The sequence below is a fragment of the Eurosta solidaginis genome, chromosome 5 (assembly GCF_040869045.1).
Source record: "Eurosta solidaginis isolate ZX-2024a chromosome 5, ASM4086904v1, whole genome shotgun sequence".
NCBI lineage: Eukaryota > Metazoa > Arthropoda > Insecta > Diptera > Tephritidae > Eurosta > Eurosta solidaginis.
The window spans coordinates 235,950,887-235,963,908 of NC_090323.1; the positions used below are offsets into that span (position 1 = coordinate 235,950,887).

The 13,022-nt window shown below is 38.7% G+C and overlaps 1 protein-coding gene across 10 annotated transcripts in view; it reads left to right on the forward strand.

The window, feature by feature from the left end:
* The first annotated feature begins 1,328 nt into the window (after nucleotides 1-1,328).
* fry (Protein furry) overlaps nucleotides 1,329-13,022 on the forward strand; it is a 470,099-nt gene continuing 458,405 nt past the window's right edge. For all 10 annotated transcript variants that reach the window (XM_067788943.1, XM_067788945.1, XM_067788946.1 and 7 more), the window contains exon 1: nucleotides 1,329-1,552. In XM_067788943.1, coding sequence (XP_067645044.1) covers nucleotides 1,507-1,552 — 46 coding nt within the window. In that variant the 5' untranslated portion in view covers nucleotides 1,329-1,506. The remainder of the gene's footprint in view (nucleotides 1,553-13,022) is intronic.

The following is a 13,022-nucleotide window of genomic DNA, read 5'->3' on the forward strand; positions in this document are numbered from 1 at the left end:
CCTTACATATTTGAATGTGTCACTCGGAACCATAAATTTTTTTTATATACTTACCTGCGAAAGCCATGTAAATGGGTAATGCATTACACATTAGCGACATAGGCCTTTCTGCGAGAGTTATAACCGAGATGCAACAAGGGTTGGGGAGTGATGTCCTTTTGAACCTGGAACAATAAACTCGTTTCAGACGTTTTTTTTTGTATTTTCAAATAACGTCGCGAATGAACCCTTGCACAAAAAAAAAAAAGGAAGAAGAGGAAGAATTCCCCAAATTAAATGAAATACATAAAAATGAATTTAATGTAATTGCACTAGTAATTAAAAACCAAAAGATATTTAGTACATTCAAAATATTTTCTACACTATATACGAAACCACTAGGCTGTAAGACATATAAGGAGTTGAATCCGAATAATTGTATGCGATGTAAATGTAATTCGGAATAAACGTAAACTCTAGCATCACATGTGAAACTTAGAAATTCTCGATAGAATCCTAAAAATTTAATGCATAAGTTATTAATTAGTATGAACTGTCAATAAATCTAAATTGTAAATGGGAATGCTGAGGTCTCCTTTCTTTTAGAGGGCACCTAAGGTATACAGGTAAGGGGCCACCGAAAATTTAGGTGCGTCGGTGGCCATGGTTATTTGAGGGTGGGATAAAGCACCGGGCGTCGCAACACCACCCGCGGCGCCCCCTATGTATATTCGGCCCTTTTCTTTTTATTTTTAAATTTTTCAGCTTTTTTGTTATTGTTTGGTTTTTCAGCGGTTTTTTTTTTGAATTTGATTTTCAGCGTTAGTAACCGGCCATGTCCGGTTCGGTAGTATTTTTGCGTCAGTTTTTTTTTTGAATTTGAATTTAAATTTTTGGAATGTTAACGGTCTGTCCGTGACATCCGGTTCAGCCGGATGTTGTTTTATTTTGTATTGATAAGCGTTTTGAGTCGGTCTCTGCGCTTCTGCCAGGTTTTTTTTGAATTTGACAGCTGCTCGTTTTGATAGGCATGATAGGAACATTTTTCTGCTTATGGCGCAGGAACAGTAAGGTTGGCAAGGACCCGCCCCAGCCGACAATGACTAGCCACTGTGCACCAACACATCATGCCGACCGCCTTCCTTACTGATTCCACTGTAGATGCGTTACCATAACAAATATAAGAAAGCAAATCTTGTCTTCTTTGTTGAAAAAATAATCTTTTCTCCCATATTTTGTTGTGATCTTATTCGTTATAACAAAGAAAAAGACGAATTCACAATGCAAGAAGAGAAACAAAAAGCTGACAGCGAAAAATTTGTGAACTGTCAAAGTATGAAGAACAAAAAATGGTTGCTTTTGTAGTTGAACTTCCGAGACAGACAAATTTGCAAATCCTTTATAAATAACTTTGGGTAGTTTGCGAAAAACATCAAATACACGAATTATATTTGCTAATTTAAATACGCGTATTCTCTCAAATATTAAAGTGAGTGTGTGAAATAATAAAAAACTACAAAAAGTAGAATGGATGGCACTGAAGCATTTCTCGAAGAAGACCGAGTAATTTGTGGTAGGTGGCTTTTGTGTGCAATATTTTATTTGTAACAAACGTAATTGCATGCAAACCAAAACTTGATCTTTCAACAAAGTCTAGAAATACACGAAACTTAATTAAAATAGCGCATAATGCATTTAAACAATGGAAGTCGCATGTGACACCGCCCCCATTTTTTCACAGGAAAATTGGTTGTTGTTGTTGTAGCGATAAGGTTGCGCCCCGAAGGCTTTGGGGAGTGTTATCGATGTGATGGTCCTTTGCCGGATACAGATCCGGTACGTTCCGGTAACACAGCACCATCAAGGTGGTAGCCCGATCATATCGGGAACGATTTATATGGCCACATCAAACCTTTGGGCCCTCCCTCCCTCCCCACCCCTAAGTTCCATGAGGAGCCTGGGGTCGCCCGAGCCTCGTCTGTTAGTGAAACAGGATTCGCCGCGGATAGGTGAGGTTGACAATTGGGTTTGGATAAGCTATATATTGCGCTGGCAACCTGAAGGGTTGCGCTACACAGTCCCTGGAATCTGGTATTTTAGTCGCCTCTTACGACAGGCATACCTACCGCTGGTATATTCTGACCCCCTAACCCGCTGTGGGGAGGAAAATTGAATGGCATATGCTTATAAAGCCAAACTTACTTAAATGCAAAATGGTTGATTAAGAAATGATTCATTATACTTGCAAGCGCGTAGCCACATATATATGTATTATAATTGATGCTAATTATTGTTAGTGAAATTGCAACAAATCAACCTAAAATTTTTAGGAAGTGGTGCTTGGGTTATAGCATTTTTTCTCTTGGCTGGTTTCCTAACTGCTTCCCTCAAGTACATATGTATGTCGAGCAGATTTATTCTCAAAAGCATTGTTCAAATAACACAAAATAAAACCGGACTTCAACGTACGTTTTCAAGTTTTCGTTTAAGTCCTTTATCATTCTAGAACAATGGGAAATTACACTGCTAATACGTGGAAAACCAGCTATTGAAAGCGAGTCATGTGCACCGATATCACTCCTTCCGCTATAAAACACCGAATTGATTCCAGCGGTTGTGTAGCGCAATCCTCGCAATGGGTTGCCAGCGCAATATATAGCTTCTCCAACCCAATTTTCAGTCTCGCCTACCCGTGGCCAAACCTGTTTCATTAACAGCCGATGCACTGGCGCTCCAAACTCCTGATGGATCTACGGAGTGGAAGGGCAGGATGGCCTAGAAGGTTTCATGTGGTCATACAGAATCCTTCCCGAGATGGTCAGGCTAGTACCTTTATGGTGCCTGTTAGCGGAACGTACCGGACCTGCATACGGCAAGGGACCATCAACATCGATAACACTGCCCAAGGCCTTCGGGGATAGAAGGATCACCCGTCCACCCTTGTCTAGAAACATGGACCGGTAATTATCTGAATGGTCGGAAAGCGTCGGTTCAATTTAGGAACGTAACCTGAAAGCCAAGGAGTATTAAACATTGTGCAACTGGCCGGCCGCCCTTGTGCTACGCGTCACCAGTTTGGTCGCACGGTCTTAAAAATACATACTGGGCTTGACAAAATGCTGCAATCAGAACTGCCAACTCCTTATGACCAGTGAACACCACTTACATACCTAGCGAACCTGTTATTGTTCTTGTGGCGATAAGGACATTCCCCGAAGGTACTGGTGAGTGTTATGGATGTCGATGGTCCTTTGTCTGACGTAGATTCGGTAACAAGCACTTTAAGGAATTAGCCCACTCCAGCGGGTTAGGGGGCTTACAATATACTCGCGGCTGGTATGCCTGTCGTAAGAGGCGACAAAAATACCAAATTGGTTCAAGGTGATGTGTGGGGTAACCCTTTCAAGGGGTTGCCAGTAGAGGTTTACGCCGATCACTTTATCGGCGGCGGCGGCGTAGGCTCTATTATATACCGGCGGCGACGGCGGAGGCGGCGCGCCGGCGTACGCCGGTGTTCTTACCTTAAAAGCTTGATTTTTCTATTTAAAAAAATAATATTTAGGAAAGGTTTTGTTTATATGTATTTAAGGAAATCAACGTGTTGGACATTTCGGGAAGATCCGGGGTTTTTCATCAAAACTTCGCAGACCGTTCAAAAATTTTCAGGAGTAGCTCTTTGCGAAGGGATTGTCCCTCGTTCGCTTGCTCCAGAGAGGCTTTGAACCTAACCCCGGTCTTTGGAATTGGTACTGCTACGTCTGCTGAAAAGAAATAGAGATACATAAAATAGTCACACTTTTGCTTGTATATCTCGTGCAAAGCGTAGTTTCACCTAGGGTTAACTCCTAATAATCGTCGCGAACACACTTTCTTTAAATCATTTGTCGCTCCTTGGCGGTCACGCATAAAGGCGACTTAGGGTTGCTATTAATGGTCTATTAATACTCATGACTCTCGTGGCGCCTCCAGTTTTTTCGGCTGTTTTTAAGAGCTTCAATTCCCGATGTGCGAACAGTAGGAATCCCTACCACCAGTCGCTACCACACCACCTGAGCCTCACACCATATGTCAGTACAGGAGCTATAGGACTGCGACTTCGAACTCATACCTTCGTCGACGTCACTTTCCTAGAAGCTCTAGGTGTAGCTCCGAAGACTTTACAACGGATGCTTTTGTCGCGCTATGCTGCCGAGCTACACAATAGAAACACCTTGAAACGTTAGGGAGTGACTATTCGTCCAAGGATGCCGCCCTCAAAATCATAAGCAGTCTAAGTGGATGTCATTGCGTCATGGGTGAAAATCGCATAAGCCTCGGTGCATCTACATGATTAAAATTTTACAAGGACCCTGGATAAAATTTTTAAAATGTAGACCAAAGATTGCAGACGTTTGTATTCACAACATTGATTTCAATAGTCTTTGTTAAATCAAATTTAGAATGAAAGTCGACGGATTTTAAGTTGAAAGTTGTTAACTACTGTTTTCCGGCCTTACGATATAGGAGCTCATTATGGATGACAGCGTAGCTTCAGTTTTCAGACAAATTCGACTGTCCACTACGTTAGGGTAGTATCACACACGGTCATTAGTTCCACTGTCTTGGGAAAGCTTTTGCTTCACCACTTTGAGTGTTCTTGCGAAGGACAAAGCCTCACCTGGTAGATATATGTGCCTACGTATTCACATTTGTAAAAGGAGCCGTAACGTGTAGGTGATATTTAAACTTGGTTGATAGGCTATAATCAATGTGATTCACTCCAAGGGACTAGTTTTTGATAGGGCCGCCAACTTTAGGAAATATGAAACCGGGAGACTTGGGTGTTGAAGGATGAAGTGTGAAAATCAAAATTAACATTTCAGACGCTATTGTATAGTTTCGCAAATAAACAACAGATGTTTGAATGCAAGACTTAGTGATTTTTCAAACCGTTCTCATAATTATATATATCCTCAACTTAAGAATGAGGTAAGAATAATTTCAAAGGAGTGTTTATGCCCCTAGAACCTACTAAAGGATTATGCATCACTGATTTCGCTTATTCTTGAGGACAATTTAAAAACATGTTCGCCTTGGGTCATTTTATTTGAATTAATTGTTCATTATTAATTTTTTCAAAAATGCAAAGTGAGCATATAAATTTATTATATAACATTTCTTTTAGTGTTTTGTTTTAATAACTTGTTGAATTGGGTGATGCAAAGTCCGTGTTAAGCTGACATCGAAAGCGCCTGTTATTTTAAATAACTTTTAAATAGTTATAAAGAGTTAAATTTCGCAATTAGTTTCTTATAACTGGCAGTGATGCGCATCCGTTGATACCACTTTCGACCATATCCGACCAATTTTCGACATAAACAATAAATGGCCTAAACAGTCTTAAACGAGTAGAAAATATAGTAACGCGCCGGACGCCGCGCCGCCGCGCCGATATTTTTGACATTCTGCGGCGGCGTGCGAAACACGACCAAAATCGGCGGCGGCGGCGTTTATCGGCGGCGTATATCTCTAGTTGCCAGTGCAATAATAGCTTCTCCAACCCGATTGTCAACCTCACATACCAGTAGCGAATCTTGGTTCTTTAGCAGACAATGCTCTGGCGACCCCAAGTTCCTCATGGATCTGGGGGTAGGAGGCCGGGATAGCTTATAAAGTTTCAATAGGGTCATACTTAATCGTTCCTAAGATGGTCGAGGTTGTTCTGGTTGTTTTTGTTGTTGTTATAGCGATAATAACACTCCCCGTAGGTTGTGTGGAGTGTTATCAGAACTGTCACGGGCTGTCTCCTTATGCCCCCAGAACACCATCTACATAATGAGGCGAGAATACTCCCCATCAGGGAAAGAAATGAGATGCTAACCAAACAGTTCCTGTTCAGTACCCAGAATCTGGGCATCCCAACAGACATCTGATTGATGAGCCAACACCGCCTAGGGGCTTAAGGAGTCATCTCCGTAAGCATTATGAGGAAATACGGCACCGAGAACTCAGCCGTATGAAGCAAAAAAACAAATGCAGGTCCTCAGTGAACTCCACAAACAGGCGTCGGACCTTTATGCCAGGAATTGCCCGGTGAATCCAGTACTCAAAGAACAGTACACAAAACTTGCGGAAGAGGAACGCATACTCTCCAGTGAAACGCGAGTCCCTCTAGCTCAACTTCGTTCTGGATACTGTAACAGGCTAAACTCTTACCTATCCAGAATCAACCCCCACATACAAAATGTATGCCCCGCTTGCAATGTATCCCCACATGACACCAACCATCTCTTCAATTGTAATGTGGAACCAACGCCTCTTAACACCCCTTTCATTATGGTCCACTCCTGTTGGACTGCCGTTAGAGGATATTGATGACAATCTGTGATCGGTCGCACCTATTGGGTGGGGTGAAGCACTGCTACAACAACAACGAAATGCTGGACAGTTTTTGCTTAGTTGTCACAAACCTGGCCACCATAGCAAACAACTGCTTGATCTAGGCCCACCTCTAAGAGGGTTAAGCTAACATCTCCATAACTACTATGATGAGATCCAGCACCTGCCAGCACAGCCGTTTGGTCCAGACCAGTATATGAAGGCACTAGGCAAAATCCACACAGAATCGGTATATTTTCCATTTAGGGTATTAAAATTCGAATTAAATCTTAATGTCCATAGAGCAGTTTTAACTTTGACCCATGCGCGTCACCTCCTAACTGTTTCCTATCGGGACCAAATTTTATATCGTCGATTTATAGTAAAAACTTGCTAAGTGGCAAAAAAAATTTACATGGCAGGGAAAAACTTTTCGAATTTTTCATTCAAATTATAGCCCAGTAAACATCCGGAGTAATTAAAAAAACTCCCAATTCGTATCGTGATAGATCAGGGCGGATTTTGGACGATAACGACGTCAGCCCTAACTAAAGACAGCCTCGACATACCAACCACGCATACCTCGTAGGCAGTTTTGCTCTAAATACTTACATTGTTAATATGCTGATCATTACGGAGATGATTAGATAGAAGCGTCCATGCCAATTTATAATAGGAACAGTAAGACACATTAGAAACTATAATTTTATTCAAATCATTGTAAATCTTAGTAAACAATGATTCAAATTGAATATAAAACAAATTTTTTTCAAAATAAAATGTGAAAATTTGTTCCAAAGTTGCTTTGTTTGCTAACCAATATCATATCGGATTCATAAAAGACTCCTATATGATCACTAGCTTTACCCGGCGTACGTTGTAACGCCCGAGATCGAATGAATGTTGCGTTACTTTTTCTGTTTGTTGATAATTTAGTTTATTGTTCTGTAAATTGATTTGAATTTTGTATGCATATTTGGTGAAATTTTCGTTTAAAACATTTTATTATTGTATCTTATTCTAATGCATGTGGATACACAATATTTTTGGTTTTTTCGTTCGGTTCAAAATGAGCAAATTTTTTCGCGTTCCAACTAGAGCAAGCAACATATAGCTGGCCATGGGAAAAGCACGGACTCTCTAAATTTTATCCTGCAACAGTGAGCAATTTTCCTTGTGCTTTGTTGATTGTAATTGCAAAAGCAAGGCGTACAGGCACCTGTCAGAGCTTAAAACTGAATGGAAAAACTGTAGGAATCATTGGGATCCTTGGAATGAGCACATCTTCACCGTCGCTTTTACTGCTGATGGTTGTTGCTTCGATTACATTCGTCACTAATTTCTTAACGCAAAGTCTGGTTCCATTGCAAAACTTTGGTGGGTCTAAATTCCGAAGCAGCATGGTGAGCCAATTTTCAAAGTTAATATATGCGCAGGCATTCCAGGTGGTTTTAAAGAGTTTAGAAATTCAATTGGATAATTCACAATTTGATCTTCATCTGTGACTGTGTTGATCAATTTATATTTCGTCACTTCACAAGGAATTTGGTTTTAAATGCGATCATTGATTTCGTTAACTTGATGATTTTTGGGAGCTAAGATTGCTCGTTCGCATAGCCAAAAAAAATTTTTTAATTTAAAATTTTGAAATATGACAAACCTTCGTCTTGATCGAAGTAACCTATTTTATTCAAATTTTATTATAAATTCGCAAAATTATTTGGAAAATTGCATGAATTTAAGCTAAATTCATTTCAACTTCACCACTAAGATAGAAGACAATCTGCTTCAAAAAAATTTATAAAGAAACTAGAGTAGCCGGCCGACTTTGTTCTGTTCGAAAATTGATTTGCCTATATTTAGAAATTGAGCTTCCCCTTTTTACTACCTATCCAATTCTCTTCTACCTTATCTTTAATTTTTATACTCAGTTGAGCAGAGTTCACAGAGTATATTAACTTTGATTGGATAACAGTTGGTTGTACAGGTATAAAGGAATCGAGATAGATATAGAGTTCCATATATCAAAATCATCAGGATCGAAAAAAAATTTGATTGAGCCATGTCCGTCCGTCCGTCCGTCCGTTAACACGATAGCTTGAGTAAATTTTGAGGTATCTTCATGAAATTTGGTATGTATGTTCCTCTCATCTCAGATCGCTATATAAAATGAACAATATCGGACTATAACCACGCCCACTTTTTCGATATCTAAAATTTCGAAAAACCGAAAAAGTGCCATAATTCATTACCAAAGACGGATAAAGCGATGGAACTTGGTAGGTGAGTTGAACTTATGACGCAGAATAGAAAATTAGTAAAATTTTGGACAATGGGCGTGGCACCGCCCACTTTTAAAAGAAGGTAATTTAAAACTTTTGCAAGCTGTAATTTGGCAGTCGTTGAAGATATTGTCATCGTGCACTTTCATGTTCATTGGCAGCCCTGTCCTCTCACTTCTATTATTATCTACTCATTCATTCTATATATTCGTTCTCTCTTTGCTTTGTACTCAAATATTGTTCTGAGCTTAAGTTGTATCATTTTATGAAATGTAAATGAAGTCATTCGTTAAACTGAATTCAATAAAGTTGGTCATCCAAAACTGTCATAGTGATAATATCATGATGAAATTTGGCAGGAACGTTACTCCTATTACCATATGCATGCTTAATAAAAATTAGCAAAATCGGAGAACGACCACGCCCAGTTTTAAAAAAAAATTTTTTTTTTTAAGTCAAATTTTAACAAAAAATTTAATATCTTTACAGTATATAAGTAAATTATGTCAACATTCAACTCCAGGAATGATACGGTGCAGCAAAATACAAAAATAAAAGAAAATTTCAAAATGGGCGTGGCTCCGCCCTTTTTCATTTAATTTGTCTAGAATACTTTTAATGCCATAAGTCGAACAAAAATGTACAAATCCTTGTGAAATTTGGTAGGGGCTTATATTCTAGGACGATAACTTATTTCTGTGAAAAAGGGCGAAATCGGTTGAAGCCACGCCCAGTTTTAATACACAGTCGACCGTCTGTCCTTCCCCTCGGCCGTTAACACGATAACTTGAGCAAAAATCTATATATCTTTACTAAACTCAGTTCACGTACTTATCTGAACTCACTTTGTATTGGTATTAAAAATGGTCGAAATCCGACTATGACCACGCCCACTTTTTCGAAATAGAAAATTACGAAAAATGACAAAAATGCCATAATTCTATACCAAATACAAAAAAAGGATGAAGCATGGTAACTGGATTGGTTTATTGACTCAAAATATAACTTTAGAAAAAAAACTTTGTAAAATGGGTGTGACACCTACCATACTAAGTAGAAGAAAATGAAAAATTTCTGCAGGGCGAAATAAAAAACCCTTGAAATATTGGCATGAATACTGTTCGTGGTATTACATATATAAATAAATTAGCGGTACCCGACAGATGATGTTCTGGGTCACTCTGGTCCACATTTTGGTCGATATCTGGAAAACGCCTTCACATATACAACTACCACCACTCCCTTTTAAAACCCTCATTAATACCTTTAATTTGATACCCATATCGTACAAACAAATTCTAGAGTCACCCCTGGTTCACCTCTATGGCGATATCTTAAAAAGGCGTCCACCTATAGAACTAAGCCCACGCCTTTTAAAATTCTCATAAACATCTTTCATTTGATACCCATACCGTACAAACAAGTTCTATGGCGATATCCCTAAATGGCGTCCACCTATAGAACTATGGCTCACTCCCTCATAAAATATTCTTTAATACCTTTCATTTGATACACATGTCATACAAACACATTCCAGGGTTACCCTCGGTTCATTTTCCTACATGGTTATTTTCCCTTATGTTGTCACCATAGCTCTCAACTGAGTATGTAATGTTCTGTTACAACCGAACTTAACCTTCCATACTTGTTCTTATTATTCTTGTCCATCCCTTATTCCATTTCTTTACCTTCCACTCCCAAACATATTCTCAGTCTCACTCCCACTGCCGTTCCCACTACCACTATCACTCCCACTTCCATTCTCGCTCTCCCACTCCCACTCTATCTCACCACAATTTCCTCATATATGGAATCTCTATACCAAATACCTGCTTCAATATATTTGTTTGCATACAACACCACGAAACTATATGAAAATAACGCAGATTTATAAGATATAGATGGATAATTGACCCGTTCTCCTGCCCGATAACATTGCTTGTTGCGATGCTACTACTCTCCAAGTAAACAAAGCAATTTTTCATATTCAGGGCTGTCATGGAACCCAAGTCGGTTTTGCGTTTTGTTGGAATTACAATCCAATATTGATTTAAATTGGTGTCATAAAACTGTATTGGTTTTGCTCTTTTCGAATGTAAATAAAAGCGATGTTCAAATCAGCTGTTTTGCGATGCACCGGCAATTTTGATGTTAATTCTTTTGGCAAAATTTTATAAAATAGTTGTTTTGTGCATTTAAACAGCAATAAACAAATTTATTGACATCAAAATGGCATCAGCAGTTGTAGCATTTATATTATTGGAAGAAGAAAGTTGCGAGAAGGTGAAAAGGAAAATTTTGAGAGATCGCAGCAATTCAAGAGAGAGCGTAATTAAAAATATTTCTTAATGTGAGTTTCTAAATATTTCTAGTGTATTTGCAGTTACATTGCATACTATCGCATAAACAAAGAGGCTTTCCGAATGGTATTGAACACCATTGAAGGAGACTTAACTCGCTTCTGTCAGTTCTGCCAGTGCTGCAACTAGCTGCTATGTGCTTTTTTTAGCTGAAGGATCCTATCAAAGATCAGTTAGCAAGGACTCTAACATGAGTCAACGATTTTAGATGAGGGCTTCGTGAAGCCCTTTGCAATATCTGGATGTTTCTCCATAAATTCAGTCAAAATACTGTTTTGCATTGAATTTTTATGTGTTCCCCTATTAAGAATGAAAGTATATGTAAACTTACATTTATTTTTATAAAATAAACCTTTATTTACTTACATTTTTAGAAAATACTCAACTGCAAGAGAAGTACAACTAGGAAAAAATGAAATCCAACAGCATTTAACTGATTGGATTGTTTCCAATAGCAAAATCGATATTATCGGATTCTGAGACACCTAAAACCGACACTAATTCCAATTCGAACATTAAACCGATAACATTGGATTTCATGACACCAAAGTAGTTATTTTGTCGGTTTTAAATCCGATTCCGACAATTGGATTTCATGACAGTCCTGATTGTATCTTTTACACAAAATTTCAACAAATCGCACCAAAATTATTTTTTTTTGGAATATGTTGGTCCCTGGTCCACATGCTGGAAAGAAAGTTTTCCAAATATTTAGCTTGTCGAATAAGAATCCATCTACTAAGTTTCAAGCCAATGCCACAAAAAATCAGATTTTTTAAAAAGTCGCTCAAATATTTAGCTAGACCTCTGTACCAAATCTTAAACAAATTGCAACATAAATACTGTTATACTGTTATAAAGGTCGAGCACTCGTTCACTTTCCGGAAATAAAGTTTCTCAAATAGTAGACTAGTCAAGCAAGTACCTCTGTAGCAAACTTCAAGGAAATCGCGCCATGAATCGCATACAACTTATCTCAAATCGGTCCAGTCGTTTAGGACGAGTTCAGTCACAAACACACGTACAGAAGAAATATATGTATTGTGGCGAATATTAACAGCTTCAGTAAGTCACTATGCTGCTAGTAAATAAATACCCAAAAGCAGCGAAATAAGCAGCCACACACACATGGAAACAGCAAAGCTACGAGCACGGTTGCCACACCATGTTTTCATTTGTGACCAAAATTCATCGAAAAAAGGACCAAATCTCAAAGAAATGGATCAAATTTTTGTATTCTTTAATTGGCTTACAAACAATTCGGCAATTCAAAAATGTGTCGAATTCGTTGTATTATTATTATTATTATTTATAAACTAATTAAATTAATTAATTGGCTAACACATAATGAGCATTAGCTGCCAGGGCTATAAGCTCTATTTAATAATGTTTAGGTAAAGTTTATTATAAAACTAGAAGTTATAATTAAAAAAATAAATAAAAATAAATGTAAGGCGCGATAACCTCCGTAAGATCTAAGGCCGAGCTTCTCTTCCAATTTGCGTCGTGGTCCTCTTGATTTTCCCTACAAATTGGTCGGACGGGACCTACATGTTTTATGCCGACTCCGAACGGCATCTGCAAGGCAGATAAGTTTTCACTGAGAGCTTTTCATGGCAGAAATACACCCGGAGCGCTTGCCAAACACTGCCGAGGGGCGACCCCGCTTAGAAAAATTTTCTTCTAATTGAAAAACCTTATTTCTAAATTTTTGATGTTGCTTTGCCCGGGTGTGAACCCAGGGCATACGGTGTGGTAGGCGGAGCACACTACCACCACACCATGGTGGCCACGGTGGATTATAAGTGATCTAGGACAAATTGAAAAGTTTTGTTCAGTGATTTAGTTTAGTGATGTGGTTGATGAAATTGTTTATTTTTTGTATGTTCTCTTTAGTAGGTGTCTTGAGGAGATCAATCCAATTGGTGTTGAAGTGTTGATTCCTGGCTGTTTCTAGAGCAGGGTATTGTGAGAATATATGTTGTAGAGAGAGGTTGTCTGCACATAGTTGGCATTATGGCGGAGGTTCGCCTTTCAAGAGGTG